The 16625-nt window shown below is 36.7% G+C and overlaps 1 protein-coding gene across 2 annotated transcripts in view; it reads right to left on the reverse strand.

Annotated features, from left to right (window-relative positions):
* Positions 1–309: 309 nt before the first annotated feature.
* The window catches only part of SETD2 (SET domain containing 2, histone lysine methyltransferase), a 142863-nt gene continuing 126547 nt past the window's right edge, over positions 310–16625 (reverse strand). For both annotated transcript variants that reach the window (XM_072653431.1, XM_072653422.1), the window contains 3 exons: positions 2118–2198; positions 1768–1869; positions 310–1194 (listed from right to left, as the gene is read on the reverse strand). In XM_072653431.1, the coding sequence (XP_072509532.1) occupies positions 1033–1194; positions 1768–1869; positions 2118–2198 (345 nt within the window). In that variant the 3' untranslated portion in view covers positions 310–1032. The remainder of the gene's footprint in view (positions 1195–1767; positions 1870–2117; positions 2199–16625) is intronic.

Here is a 16625-nt window from a genome sequence, read left to right on the forward strand (position 1 = left end):
CATTTTTGTCTAAAGTTTATCTCATTATGTAATTTTAGGCCATGGATGAAAAAATTCCAAGAAGGGCTAGAAAATCATTCACTTCTTGAACTATAAGCCACATAATATGACTGACTACTACTGTCTCACATGGACCTATGAAATACAAGGTATTCTTTCCCTTTTAGTTCATATCACTGTAATGCCACCCATAACAAAGTTGGGAAGTCAAACTCATAATGTCTTGGTTCTTAAAGCTTTGGTTCATTTGGTTCTTAAAGCTTTTTTTTTTTTTAACCAATTAATTTTATAGGTGAAGTGTAGGCCAAGTTCTTTAATTGATTTTATTTTAATTTTTTTTACATAAAAAGTTCAGTAAAAATTGGATAAAGTAAAATGATTTTAAGCAGTAAAATCAATCTTATCAACATAGCATGAGGCTAACCAGAAACTTAGAGGTAGCCTACTCTGTAATATTTACATGATAACAGATTAAACCTTGCAGGAGAACCCAAACTATCCTTACAAAGTGTTCCCGTGATCTTAGCACGCATAGTCTAAAAGCAAAAACAAAAACAAACAAAAAAAAAAACCCAAAACAAAACGAAAACAAAACCCAGAAAAAAATATTTATCAATATATTCACATATACGTTAAAATATAATACAGATTCCCCGGCACGTGGGGTGGGGAGGAAGGGGTGCGCATGGGTCAGTGCGCTAACAGCACCGCCAAGTAGGAGACCCAAGTTAGAGAATCGGGGTCAGGCCTAGAATACATTGAGGGGAATAGCCTCTCTCCCAGGTTCCTGACAGTCTTGGCCCACCTACCCCAGTAGCATATCGAAACTGTGGCCTCGTTTTGTCTTAAATGGAATATGGTTTCTTTACTTTGCATGACTCACAGGGTTCAAGTGCCAAGAGTCATCAGTGGCAACAGCCCTGACAAGGTTGTAGGAAATGGGTTGGAGGGGCCCATGGACTTCTCTCATTGAGTTAACTTTTTCCTTTCTGTCTTCCCACTCTAAACCGCTTTTGCTGACCCATTAAAAGTTTATTCCAAGTCTGTGTCTTCTTTGGGTTTGTAAACAGTCCCAAACTTCTGCATGTACTTTTTGATGTACTCCTTTGTTTTGTGTTTCACATTCTCATTGCACTCCAAATCTTCAGGGTTCTTACAGTACTTCAGCTCCTTGTTCATGACACCATGAGTCAGCTATGTGGAGTGCCCATCCCAAGGAAAAGGAAAAAGGGAACAAGAAAGACCATGGTAGATAAATCAGTGTGGGGGTAAGCTGACACTGGGACTTAATCCTGCCATCTAAAGCCACCTAAGAGTATAAGATACATTCTTCATAAGGCCATTGTACCAAATGAGGGGGCACTAGAACAGGCAAAGTGGGGGGAAGTGTATAGATATTTTTGCCACTGCCCTAAGGATCCTGAAAAGTTTATAAGGTGGCTTATGAACAAAAAGTAGACTGTCTAGTGCTACTCACATCTGCCAACAAGCAAATGGGTAATTGAAGAGGGGAAACCCTTCCCCCCGCAGAATTCCTAGGGATGGCTTTCAATGACATTTATATGAAGCCCAGTTGCTAGCAGTTGTCAGCCAATTCTCTCCTTCCTTGGGTACTCAAAAGGGGAAACTGTCTTATACTCTCAATCAAAGTTGCCAAAGGCCACCGCACTTTTGGTATGAATGATATCCTTTAGGCCTACCCTGAACACCCAAACTCAGTGAAATGGGGAAAAATTGGGGATCAAGGACTAGGGATTGCGAGAATACCTTTCGGGCTAGATGCTTGAAGTCTTCAGTAGTGGTTATCCTCCCCACTTTGCAGTCAGGTTTCCGATAAGGATTCAGGCACTGCACAATGAACTGGGACATCTGTGATAGGAAAGGAACCCAACAACTGTCAACCCAGGAAGTTAACTATCCAGATATTCACAGAGTTATGTGAAATTAGGTAAAAATCTAGTCCTTCAAAAGGCTGAAATATAGCCATGAAATAGAAATTCTTGGGTGATTTTACCTTCTGGTCCCCTCTATTCTGAGAGAGAGTGTGTCCTTATATATTTTTGAAACAGAAAGCAGAACTGATGACCTAACTTCATAAGCTTTGATTACATCCTCACCTCTTTCCTGAACACTTCTTTGCTCTTCTTGGCCAATTCACTTGAGGTATCTGCTTCTGCGGTTTTGGGTTTTTTGGAAGACTAGACAAAACATAAAACACAACATGGCATTCATAAGAAGCTGGCTCAAAGTTCTTTTGAAAAGCAATTACTGACTTAAAATTCTCCCTATGTATATCTTGTGGAGATCTTGTAACTGGTCACATCCCTTTATTTCCAACATGTAAATTAATTGAAAGATGCAGAGGGCTACACATGACACTCAACATGTGTTGCTCACACCAAGTAAATTTGTGAAGAAAAAAATTCAAGTAAAGTGAGATATATAGCTATTCAACATATGATTTCCAAGACATTTGGTGTTGTCAGGGCCTAGAGGAATTTGCTAAAAATAACCAGTACAGAGTTTCCTAGAAAAAGCTAATCTGACTTTAAAGTCTACTCTCAATGGTATTAACATTTGGGGTTATTAATTTCCAAATAGCAGATCTGCTCCTCTCCTAGGTTTATGAGTAAGACAGAGCTACTGAAGACCTGTCCTTGGATAAAGGTATAATTAAGAGCTATCCTTATTAAACTCATTCTCAGGTGAAGCTGAAAATTCCCACTTGGGTTCTAGGTCTTAAAATGAAAATGGAATCATAATTGGTCACTGAAGACATCTTTTAATGCCTCTCTACTATTATATACTTAAAACATCTTTGTCTCTTTAAAGTCCTATAAGCATGTTACTCCTCTCACATGGATTAATATCTACAACCTCCTTTCCAAATAAGTTACAGTGCACTTCACATAAATATCATCCAGCCTGAATGTTCTAATAAAGCAGAAAGAATTATGTGGTGGGACTTTAGGAAGATGGAGAAACTAGCTACAAATTAAAGTGACATCCAAAGGTAGATAAGAAAACCAGTGGCAGTTTAATTAGAATGTATAAGAGGCATTGTCCCCTAAGCCATCATGGAATTATTACTGGCCAATTATACCACTTTCATACATGAATAGCTAATTCTCCTTAAAAGGTTAGTCTTAGAAGAAGAGTAAGGTGCACTGGATTTAAGAATTGGCACATGCTAGAAGGAAACAGGCCTACCACCTCCTCTTAGTCACCTCCAATAAACCGTTCTTTTCCATGGGAAAAAAAAAAAGTAATCATGAGCTAGGTTCTTTGTACAAGTAGTTCATTCAGACAGGCCTAGAAGTGATTACTGATGGTTTATTTTTATATTGTTCTGCCCCTCGCAAATGCAGCGCTCCTTTTTTGGTGAATGCAGAGCTAAGAAAACAATATACACAAAATAAATAGAAGGAACCAAGTGAACGCTGACAAATTACGAAGAACAAACATGAATTTGGAACTATGCTCAAAGTGCTATAAATCTGTGATCAAGCAATGTCTGTATCCCAAAGAGATTTTTAAAAAAAGGATCTATATGTAAAATAATATTTACAAGAGCTCTTTTTATGGTGGTAAAGAATTGGAAACTGAATGGATACCCATCCATTGGGGAATGGTAGAACAAGTTGTAGCACATGATTGGGATGGAATACCACTGTACTACAAGAAATGACCAGGAGGATGCTTTTAGAAAAACCTAAGACTTCAATGAACTTCTGAAGCAAAGTGAAGTGAGCAGGAACAGGAGAACATTGTACACTTAACCAAAACACTGTGTAATGATCAACTGTGAATATTCTCAAGCAATACAATGATCCAAGACAATTCTAGAGGACTTATGATAAAAAAAAAATGCTCTCTATCTCCAGAGAAAGAACTGATGGAGTCTGAATGCAAACTGAAGCACACTTTTTTTTTAAACTTTATTTTTCTTAGTTGTTCATTTATTTGGGTATTTTTGGTCTACCTTCTCTTTCACAACATGACTAATATGGAAATATGTTTTGCATGACTGCACATGAATAACCTATATCAGATTGCTTGCTGTATCAGGCAGGGGAGAGGAAAGAAAGGGAGAGAATTTGGAACTCGAAATTTAAAAAGTTAAAAATTATTTTTACATGTAATTGAAAAAAATAAAAATATTTTAAAACAACCACAACAAAGAACAAGCATGCCCCCAAAGAAACGACATGAGAAAATCATTCCAACCCCACTTCTTTGCAAAGATGGGAAACGTTAGACATTTTCAGGCTTTTTTGATGTATGTAGTTTTACTGTCCCTTATTTCTTACATAGGATGAGTAAGAGAACCCTAGGAAGGATACTAGGAGAAATTCTGATGATGTGAAAAACAAAAGATTCCAATAAAAAATTTTTTAAGTGCTCCCAGCATTAGAAAAGGGACAAAGATAATATGAAAAATATCTTCATTTTTTTAGGAAGTTACAGTGGTAATCAGTAAGATCCATAAATTAATAGATAACAAAGAAATCAAGTGTAATGAAACACCATATAACTTCTGATCTTAACCGATTATTTCACTTTGTCAAAAAGAGATTAGGAATAAAAAAATTCTATAAACATAATTTTAGTAGGAATCTGGCTAGGTAGATGAGAAGTCAAATAATGTAGAAGTAACCAGAAGCTGAACTCCATACCAGCAGTAGGTTGGATCACCATAAGTACATTTGTACTGCCAAAGAATCTGGTCTACATGTGGCAACCTGGAACTGAAAACACTCAGATTGTAACTATAGGGGCCAGGCTTCTAGGTAAAAAATCTGGGCTTTGGTAATAGCAAAGGGCATCATGGATGCAAAAACAACACTTAGAAATATAGACAAGCACATACTACACAGATCTTGGGGCACATGATAACAAAGTGTCATGTCCTGTTCAGGATATAACTGGAGTGTTTATATTCTAAAAGTAGGGAAATTAACATTGCTGCATAGTCAATTTTACTACGTTTCTAAAGCAGTCTCCAGTTAAAACATGAAACTACTATTACTATTCTCTATCAACGAGGGTCAACGTAGTATTACGGGTTACAGAAATTTTAGAGGTGAAAAAGATGTGTTAGAAAATAAGAAAGAACACTGTTTTCTGGAGTCACAAATTCACAATTGTACCTTCTATGAAAAGAGAGGTGAGGAAAAGCCCCCAAAGATGGTTGTAAATTGAGACCTCCAGTAGGTACCACTTAGTATTTATTTAGTCCTCCACAGTCAAGTATGTGCTGGCACAGGGTAAAAATGACACTGGGGAGTCTCTCTTCTTACTGTTGACAGACCATGCTACAAGGCAATTCCAACATTTGTTCTATAGAGATCAAGGCTCCTGAAGGTTATTCCCGTCAGTCTTCAAGCTCCCTAATTAATAAGCAATTTCATATGAGAATTTTTTTCAGGAAGAAAATATTTAACTGTAGACCTTCATGTTACAGGGTAGAACCTAATTTGAATCTTGAAGAGATCAATTTATAAAATGAAATCAGACGATTTAGCACCCTGGTCTCATCATACAGCATTTCTAACAATGGACAGTACTTATATGTCAAGGCCTTTCAGGTAGTTTGTTAAAATTCATCCTCAAATATCCTTTTCATATAAGGAGGCCAGGATGGGGGTAGACAAAATGTAAGGATTCTCTTTGACCCCAAACCTTTGCTTTCTAGCTGCTAAACAGAATAATATGGATATTAAATGTGATTAATTTGTGTATGTGATATGTTACATAATTTTAGATCTATGCTTCTAATCTAGAAGCATTAAGAACCTGATTCCAAGCTCTAACATACTATGATCACAAGAAACATTTGGTAAGATGAAATGGAAGAAGTGCATCCAAATGTTGCTTCTGCCATTCAGAGCTGTCTTTAGCTTCACGTATGCACCATGGAGACTCCCACTATTTACTTCAGATTATTGTACCCACCAAGTATTTGGAATCTTTCAAGTTGTTTTATATTATTTACATTATAATATATATTCACATATATAAAAAGGTAAGATGGCTAATACAGATATTCTGCATGACTTTACATTTATAATGGGTATTATACTGCTTGCCTTCTCAATGGAGGGAGGATTTGGAACAGAAAATATAAAAAAAAATTTTTTTTAGAGTACGGATGTTCTGACATAGGGAATGGCTGGCATAATTCCTAATATTTGAGGAGTCATTGGTTATTGTATAATTTTACACTATACTACTCTTGAAGGTATTTGGCAAAATTTAAAGTTAATTTGGAGTTCATTTTGTTCTAGAATAAAAAAACCACACCTATAAACTTTTCAAGAATAATTCTTTAGATACATCTCAACCAGATGTCAAAAAGCAGTATATTAAGATGACTACTTCGGCCCCATTTTCCCTATCAGTAAAATGACAGAAATGGACTTAGTGAACAAAGGTTCCTCGCAAGTGAAAAATTCTTTAATCTTGTATATTGATAATGGCTTCAGTACACTTAAAAAAAAGAAGACTGATTACAAGGGAAGAAGATGCAACAATTGAGAAGAGAATAGTTCAAAAGTAGTAACAAGTTTTGACAACTGCTTAGATTTAGGGACCAATTCAAGACGATTCCTAGATGCCACAAGAGGCTAAAAAGAGAAAACACTGCCAATTAAAACACAGTAAGGATCACGACACCCCAAACACTGGACGGGCAAGGGCCAAGTACTAACGATCAAGACGAGAGTCCAGGCATCAAACCCACTAACTCATCTCCTAGATTCTGGAGCATTTCAAACGACATGTTTAACCCAACCACAACATTCTTAACTGGATACTCATACTTTAAATACCTGGAGCTTTTATAAAATTGATAATTAAATGTTAGAGGACATGGTGAGGCTGGAAACTCCTTCACTACATAAGCCTAGTCTGGCTTTTGATTAGAAACATACATACATATGTGAGAAACAAAAGGAGGAATACTGTTTCCACAGGATTAACACTACTTCCAGCTTTTCAGGAGTGAGAGGAGTGACAACAGGATGTCAGTCAGAGAGGACTGGTTCCAATCAGAGCTGTGACCTACAAGAACCAGGCTTCTGATCAAGTAAAAGGTCAGAAGTCTGTATGCATGCTTAATGAGCTGTTTAATATTATCCACCACACCCCCAGGACAGAGCAAGCTAATTTAAATGCGCATGTGATGCCTGACAGGGGAAGGAGAACATATCAAGGAGAAGAACAAGAAAGAGGAGGTTCAGGAAGTTGCATTTAACCAATGAGGAACAAGGGGGAAATCTGAATCGGGAACAGGAAATAAATAGCCTTGTATTGGCCTTAGCAATTGTACTCCTTTAGGAGTTACACATTCAAAAGTAATGTAAAATAAAATGAGAGCTTTCCTGGCTTCAATGAGTATTGTTCCTACATACAATCTTTGACTAAATTGTATTTTACACATACACACCCTCAGAAAGTGTAATACTGTGATTTCTAAAAGTATCTTTATAACTAAAAAAAAATCTGCAAAGCTAATATGCTCTACTTAATTTTTTTAAAGGTATTGCTAATAGAACATATTTTATTTGCTCAGACTTCCAGTTCTTTGATATGTCTTTTAGGTCTGCTCCTATTTAGTTTGAAGCTCTACATTCTGAAAGGGGGAAATTTATAGCCTACTACATAGAGGCAGACATACATTTCCAAAGCTGTCTAGGAATATATAACAATTCTCTTAAATCTAAAAGGGGCTGGGGGTGGGTGGACTGGATAATTTATGATCCCAAGATCCCTAAAATTACTGTTAGTTTAGATTCAGTGCAAATAAAGACACTGCTTGTTATTCTGGTTATTCATCCTTATTAAAACATCACCACTTAGAAACTAACTCTGCATTCCATGGGGTTGCAAGTTTGTTATACAAGAATAAAGTCCAATATCACAGCTTGTGTCCCCTGGAGTAATTTCTTGTCTCTATCTCACTTGCTCCATGTTCCTGCTTTTTTATCTTTTCACTGAAGGCTGTTGAGGAAGTAACTGGCCCAGCAAGCAGTGACTAGGATTTGTTCTACTATGACTTTTCCAGGTGGAGTTAAGCCTGGGTATGGGGCAAGGGAACAAGCTGCTAGTCGGCTTCTGATCCAAGTTTTGTTTTGTTTTTTTTAATCCTGCCCACACCTAGCCAACACCTCCTCCTCCCCCCAAAGGCACCAAGGTGCAGTAAGAGGCAGGATGGTACTGTTGCTTTGACTGTGTTCATTCTGCCATCTTCCATAGGTGTAGAATGCAACCTAAGGCAGCTACTGGTTTATTTTTCTCCGTATTTCCAGTACCAGACAGAATATGCATTCAATAAATGTTTATTAAATTGAATCAGCTTCAATAACTAGTCTAAGCTCAAAATATGACAAAGAATGGGAATCTACTGTTTCAGATGAGCAACAGGAAATGCCAAGTAACTTACGTATAGTATTATGAAGTGACCACAGTAAAATGCTAAAAAAAAAGTATTGCCTTAATGGGGGTGTATTCTGTACAAAGTAAGTAATTTTTAGTTTTGGTTAGAGCAAAAAATTGAATCCATATTTTGAACATATAGGTACAAGAACCAAATGATTTAATGTGTGGCATTCAGAACACCAAACAAAAATATAGTTGTAATTAGTTTCACATCTGATTTTTTTTGCCCACATCAGCATGTGAAAAAAAGATTCAAAAATATCTACTCCTAGCAACCACTTTCTAGGGCCAGCATGAAAAACAGAAACCTGGAACCAAAAGGCCAAAATTCCCATTTATCCTAAGAATGCCCCTAAAGGGGAAAAAGGAGGAGAGGGGAGAAGAAAGCAGTAACAAACTGCTGTTAATATCCTGCAATTTAAAAGTCAACACTTTCTAAAGGAATAAAGGGAAAAAAAAAAAGCTTGTGCGGAAACTTTTCAAGGGAACGACCATAAATGAAGAACCAGGTCTGGCAATCTCAACAGAACACGCCTTTAAAAAAATCCAGCAACAAGACAATCTATTTTTTAAAAATTCTTTTCAATATCACTGGGAGAGGAACAGAGGGAGATAGAATTAAAGCATAAATGTTAAGTGAAATATTAGTAGTACCACGCACTGGTTGATGAATCAAAGCTCATCCACTCTACTTAAAATTCTAACCAATTCTCTTGAGTCATGCATGGAACACACTCATGCAACTCAGCGCTGTTTCTACAATCACTGACAACAATCATTGCCTTTTCTAAAAGGAAAAGGGGCCATGTTTTACTAATCATTTTTTTAACTCAGCACAGAGCTCTTTCTCCTAAAATCTTACCTCTTTCCAATTTCCCTATTTTTGCTAAAGGCACCACACTACCCTTTCAGTTTACCAGGTGCATAACTTTGGCACAATCCTCATTTCCTCACTCTATGCGTTAACCAACTGTGAAATCTTTCTATTTCTATCACATCTCCAGCACTTGATAACTTCTCTTTATACACAGCTCCTTACCTTTGTTCAAACCTTTACTTCCTGCCTGTATTACTGCAAAGGCCAAACTGGTCCTCCTTGCCTCAAATCTCTACTTCAACCATCTTGCACACTGCTACCGAACTGATTTTCCTTAAATAAAGATCTATGTTCTTCTCCTACTTAAAATTTTATGGGCTCTTTACTCTCTCTATGATCAATTATCAACTCCTCCGTGTAACTTTTAAAAAGACCCTCACAACCTGCTCTTCAATCTTTCCAAGCTCCCTGGATATTATTCTACTCTTAAGTCCAGGCCAGCTGACCTCCTCCCTGCTCCTCACACAAGATATTCCCATCTCTAGAATGTACAAAATCCCCAGCTCTACTTCATGGAATTCTTCTGTTCAAGAAGCAGCTCAAGTATCATGTTCAGCAAGGAGCCTCTCTCGGCTCTCCTCCCCTGTCAGTGCTTCTCTTCTCCAATTATCTCTTACTTAACTACGTTGTAATTATTCTCTTTATACTGATTCTGTACATACTTATATATGTTCTTATATCTCCCCCACTGAAAAGCAAGCTCTTTGTGACCAGGGAGCGTTTCATTTTACTGTATGTCTCACTTTCCCTATAAGTGCAATGCATCTTTTGGAAAAATATCCAAGTTCTTGCCTAATCGTTTCAGTTGCAAAGAGTTTACTGATTCTTTGCTTTTCCTCCTTCTATTTAACTGGTTCCTTACAGTATATATATTACAATTCTTTCTTGGCTGATAAAAATACCTAAAGCTGGAATGTTCAATTGAAACTTCTCAGAAGACATACAAATTCAGTACCAGACTAACATGCCTTAGATTTTTCTAGTACATGATACAGCAAGAAACCTTGGAGAGTTGGGGGAAGAAGTCATACCATAATACCAGATCTTTAATGGAATACAAGTCAATTTTTTAAAAATACTAAATATTACAAACAAATTAATTCATGTCCTAATTAGGATAACCAGTGCTCTAAAGGAGTTATGAACTAAGGAGAAAAGGAGAGCAAAAGAAGTTTTCTGGGCAGAGCCAAGATGGCAGTGTAGAAACAGGGACCTGCTAGAGCTCTCCCCACAAACCCCTCAAAAAAATCTGTAAACAAATTCTAGAACAGCAGAAGCCACAAAAGGATAGACTGAAGCAAATTTCCAACCCAAGACAATCTGGAAGGTCGACAGGAAGAGTCTATAACACCGGGCTGGGAGAAAGCACAGGGTGAGCTGAATATGAAGGGATGATATCTAAAAAAGAAAATTAAGTATTGAGAGGAATGAACTAGGAGAAAGAGAAAGGGAGAGGTAGAATGTAGTAAATCATCTCACATAAAAGAAGAAAGAGCTTATGGACGATGGAGGGCAAGAAAGGAAAGATGGAGCCTTCCTTTCATTGGATTGGCTTCAGGAGGGAAGAACATCTCACTCAATTGGGTACAGATGCTAATCTTACTATACAGGAAAATGGGGGTGGGGGAGAGAAGAGGATATAGAGGGGGACAATAGAAGGTACAGCAAATTGGGGAAAGGGGTAATTGGAAGCAAACACTTTGGCAGAGGGACAGGTCAAAAAAGAATAGAATAAATGGAGGGTGGGACAGGACAGAGGGAAATACAGTTCGGCATAGACAAGATCTATATGTGGAGCCTCTTACACTAATGAAATTGCAGGTTTAGTAAAAAACAAAAACAAAAACAAATTACAGAATTTTGGGTCTGGGAGCAGAAGCCCTAAACCCTTCCCTGGTTTGTCTTGGGTGAGTCACTTCACCAACTAGGCTGCTACATGGCTCAGTGGAGAGAGCAAGGTTTAAAAGTTATGCCCCCAGACTTTAGTTGGGATGACTCTAGAAAAATCACAATCTCTCTCAGCCTTAGTTTTCTTATCTGTAAAATGGGAATAATCACCACAACAACTAACAGATAAGGACTGGCAAACTTTACAAGTGCTACATATATGGTAGTATTACAAGTACCAGTTTTCTTGTCTGTAAAATAGAGATAATTCTTAAACTGCTTACTTTACCAGACTATTGTAAGTATATTTCTAACTACCCAAGTGTACAATATTTTTTATCCAGTAACACCATCAAATTGGTAGAGAGAAAAATTAGAATAGTAAGAAGGCAGAGAGGATTCTGGGAAGAGATGGCAGAATAAGGCAGGAAATTACAATGGAAGGGGTCTCCCAAATTTCCCCCAAAATAATTTAAAATAATGCCTCAAAGTGAACTTTAGCGTGGCAGAAATGATTAAAAATCAGGATAAAGCAGTTGTCTGGACAAAGATAACTTGGGAGGATCTTAAGAAATACCTGACCTCTCAAGTAGTGGTCTAGCCTGACCAAAGTGTAGATACTTCCAAATCAACAAACAACAAAGCCTAGGGGCAGCTGTGTGGCAGCAGATTCAGTCTGAGGAACTTTTGACCTACTAATAGTGTGGGGTTCAGACAGCTGATCAAGGGAAGATTGCAGGGCTCTCCTCTGGTCATTAGGGGGTCCCTGGGTGTGACTGTAGGTAAGGAGCAAGTATACACTTATAAGAGTACTTACAGAGGGGAGGTGGGCCTTCCTGGCCGTAGTCACTTAAATGAGAGTGGGGCTACTGTTTTTGGTTCCAGGATAGAAGGGTGAGCTGAAGCTTGCAACCCTAGGTGGGACTACAAGGAGTAAGAGCTTTTGCAGTGACAACATTGCTGGAGGCCTTAGTCATGGCTCAGGGTCACAGAGGATTATTTGAAGTCAGGTCCTTGGATATGGCTCAGAAAACAACAGCATGAAAAACCTGAAGCTTGAGATAGTATCCCTCCCTTACTGTCAAGTCATTTCAGTCATGTCCAACAATCCCTGATCCCATTTAAGGTTTTCTTAGCAAAGACACTGGAGAAGTTTGCCATTTTCATTTCTGGCTCATCCTAGTGCTTTATCCACTGTTCAATTCCCACAACTAGGAAATGGAGCCCAACTTTATAGCCCATCAGATTAACAGTTAAGAAATAAGTTGCTTGAGAGAGAGAATGAGAACTTGATTGCTGCTATGGTGATAGAGAAGATCTGGGTTCAAACTCAGAAGATAGTAACTGAGTTAAAACAACTATTTCTACTTCAAAGAAAAATTGGAAATGGTCATAAGTCCCAAAAAAATTTTCTTATATTTATTTTTTAGTTTTCAACATTCACTTTTATCAGATTTTAAGTTCTAAATTTTCTTCCCCTCCTTGCCCTCTTCCCTGCCCAGGACAGCATGTAATCTGATATAAGCCATACGTGTACAATGTATATTAAACATATTTCCACATTAGTTATATGGTAAAGAAGAATTAGAACCAAAGGGAAAAAAACCACAACAAAGGAAAAAAAAAGGAAATAGTGTGCTTTGATCCCTATTCAGATTCCAGAGTTCCTTCTCTAGACGTGGACAGCATTTTCCATTATGAGGTTTTGGCAACTGTGTAATATTCTTGCATTGCTGAGAAGAGTCAAGTCTATTAAAGTTGATCATCACACAATGTTACTGTTGCTGTGCACAATGTTCTCCTGGTTCTGCTCACTTCACTCAGCCATCAGTTGATGTAAGTTCTTCCGGGTTTTTTTTGAAGTCTACCTGCTCATCATTTCTTATGGAACAACAGTATTCCATTACATTCACATACCCCAGTCATTCAGTCATTCCCCAATTGGTGGGCACCTGTTCAATTTCCAATTCTTTATCATCACAAAAAAAGCTGCTATAAATATTTTTGGACATGTGGATCCTTTCCCATTTTTATGATCCCTTTAGGATACAGACTAAGAAGTGGTATTGCTGGATCAACGGGTATGCATGGTTTGATAGCCCTTTGGACATAGTTCCAAATTGCTCTCCAGAATGACTGCACATTGCAATTCACAATTCCACCAACAATGCATTAGTGTTCCAATTTCCCCACATCTTTTCCAACATTTACCATTTTTCTGTTTCATCATGTTAACCAATCCGATAGAGGTGGTGTGGTACCTCAGAGTCATTTTAATTTGCATTTCTCTAATCAATAGTGACTTAGAGCATTATTTCATGACTATAGATAGCTTTAATTTCTTCATCTGAATATGGCCTGATCATATCCTTTGGCCATTTTTCAGTTGGGGACCAACTTGAAATGTTAGCTTGTCCAACAAGAGAAGAAAAAGAAATTGAAACAATTAGAATAGGCAATGAAGAAACAAAGCTATCATTCTTTGTAGATGATATGAGAGTATACTTAGAATCCTAGAGAATTAACTAAAAAACTACTTGAAATAATTAACAACTTTAGCAAAGTTGCAGGATATGAAATAAACTCACAGAAATCATGGGGATTTCTATATATTACTATCGAAGTCCAACAGTAAGAGATACAAAGAGAAACTCCATTTAAAGTTACTGTAAACATTATAAATTATTTGAGAGTCTACCTGCCAAGACAAACCCAGGAACTATATGAACACGATTACGAAAAACTTTCCATACAAATAAAGTCAAATCTAAATAACTGGAAAAACATGAGTTGCTCATGAGTAGAATAAGCTAATATAATAAAAGCAACAATCCTACCTAAGTTAATTTACTTATTTTAGTGTCATACCAATTAAATTACAAAAAATTATTTCATAGAACTAGGAAAAATTATAACGAAGTTCATCTGGAAGAACAAAAAGTCCAGAATATCAAGTGAATTAATGAAAAGAAATGCAAAAAAACCCCCCAAAAACCAAAATAAAGGGAAGGTGGCTTAGCCATACCAGATCTAAAATCACATTATAAAGCAGTGATCATCAAAAACATTTGGTACTAGCTAAGAAATAGAGTGGTGGGTCAGTGGAAGAGGTTAGGTACACAAGACACAGTAGTCAATGACTACAGTAATCTATTTTTTGATAAACCCAAAGATTCCAGTTTCTGGGATAAGAACTCACTATTTTAACAAAAACTACTGGGAAAATTGTAAAATAGTATGGTAGAAACTAGGCAGAGACCAAAATCTTACATTGTATATCAAGATAAAGTCAAAATGGATACATGTTTTAGACACAGAGGGTGATACCACAATCAAATTAGGAGAGCAAGAAATAGTTTACCTATCAGATCTATGAAGAATGAAAGAATTTATGATCAAACAAGAGCTAGAGAACATTATGAAATACAAAATAGATGATTTTGATTACATTAAATTAAAAAGATTTTGTATAAAGCCAGCACAACCAAGATTAGAAGGGAAGCAGAGAGCCAACAATTTTTATAGCCACTGTCTCTGAAAAAGGCCTCATTTTCAAAATACATAGGGAACTGACCCAAAAGAGTTCTTCAAAGAGCTTAAAAATAACTTTAAATGATAGTAAGAGAAATGGAAGAAAAATTAGGGAAAAAAAATAAAGAGCAATGCAAGAAAATTATGAAAAGATAATCAACTGGAAAAAAGAAATCCAAAAACTTACAGAAGAAAATAACTCCTTAAAAATTGGAATTGGGCAAGGGGAAGCTAACGACTTTGAGACAGCGACAAACAAAACAAAATGAAAAGAACAAAAAATACAAGAAAATGTGAAATACTTCATTAGAAAAAATTGAGCTGGAAAATAGATTGAGAAGAGATAAACTAAAAAATTACCGGACAGCTAATTACTGAAAGTTATGATTAAAAAAAAAGCTAAGACATCATCTTTCAAGAAAAATTCAAGGAAAACTGCCCTGACATTCTATAACCAGAAAATAGAAACTGAAAGAATCCATTGATCACTTCTTGAAAGAGATCCTAAAATGAAAATTCCCAGAAATATTATAGCCAAATCCCAGAGTTCCTGGTTAAAGGAGAAAATACTGCAGCTAACAGAAACAACTGAAGTATGGTGGAGCCACAAGCAGAATAACACAAGATCTAGCTGCTTCTACATTAAAGGATCAGAGGGCTTGGAATATGATATTCTAGAGGGCAAAGGAGCTAAGATTAGAACCCAAAATCACCTATACAGCAAAACTGAGTATAATCTTTCTGAGGGCAAAAATGGACATTCAGTGAGATAAAGGAATTTCAAGCATTCTTGAGAAAAGAACAGAGATGAATAGAAAATCTGGCTTTCAAATGTAAGACTCAAAAGAAGCATAAAAAGATAAAGAGGAAAGAGAAATTATAATGAACTTATTAAACTATTTACATTCCTACATGGGAAGATATTTATAACTCATAAGATCTTTCTCATTATTAGGCTAGTTAGAAGGAGTACATACAGAGAGCACAGGTGTGAGATGAATATGAAAGGATGGTATGTAAAAAATATAATTAAAGGGTGAGAGAGAGGAATGTACTAGGAGAAAGAGAAAGGTAGATGGGGTAAATTATCTCACATAAAAGAGTCAAGAAAAAGTTTTTACAGTGGAAGGGAAGAGGGTGGAGTTTAAGAGGGAGTGAATGAACTTCACTCTCTCATAAGAAATGGCTCAAAGAGGGAATAACATACACACTCAATTGGGCATAGAAATCTATCTTACCCTATAGGAAAGTGAGGGAAAATTGGGGGAGGGGTTAGTCAGAAGCAAAACACTTTTGAGTGGGAACAGGATGAAAGGAAAGAAAGAACAGAATAACTAGGGAGAATAGTGGGGGGAACTATAGTTAGCAATTGTAAGTGAAAAAAATTTTGAAGCAAGTTTCTCTAGGAAAGGCCTCATTTCTCAAAAAATATAGAGAACTGCATCAAATTTATAAAAATGAGAACCATTCTTCAACTAAACAATGATCAAAAGATATGATCAGTTTTCAGATGGAGTAATAAAGGCTATCTCTCACTACTGATAATTCTGAGGTACTCATACTTATTGGATTGGCTAACAAGACAGCAAAGGTAAATGACAAATATTGGAGGGGATGAGGGAAAAAGGAGACCGTAATGTTTTGTTGGTGAAGTTGTGAACTGATTCAGCCATTCTGTAGAGCAATTTGGAACTATGTCCAAAGGGCTATAAAAACCATGCATATACCTTTTGACCTAGTAATAACAGTACTAGGTCTGTATCCCAAAAGATAAAAAAACAAAAAGATATGTACAAAAAATACTTATAGCAGCTCTTTTCTGGGAGGAAAAATTAGAAATTGAGGAGATATCCATCAATTGAGGAATTGTTGAACAAATGGTATGTGATTA

The sequence above is a fragment of the Notamacropus eugenii genome, chromosome 1, assembly GCF_028372415.1.
Source record: "Notamacropus eugenii isolate mMacEug1 chromosome 1, mMacEug1.pri_v2, whole genome shotgun sequence".
In the NCBI taxonomy this organism is placed as follows: Eukaryota; Metazoa; Chordata; class Mammalia; order Diprotodontia; family Macropodidae; genus Notamacropus; species Notamacropus eugenii.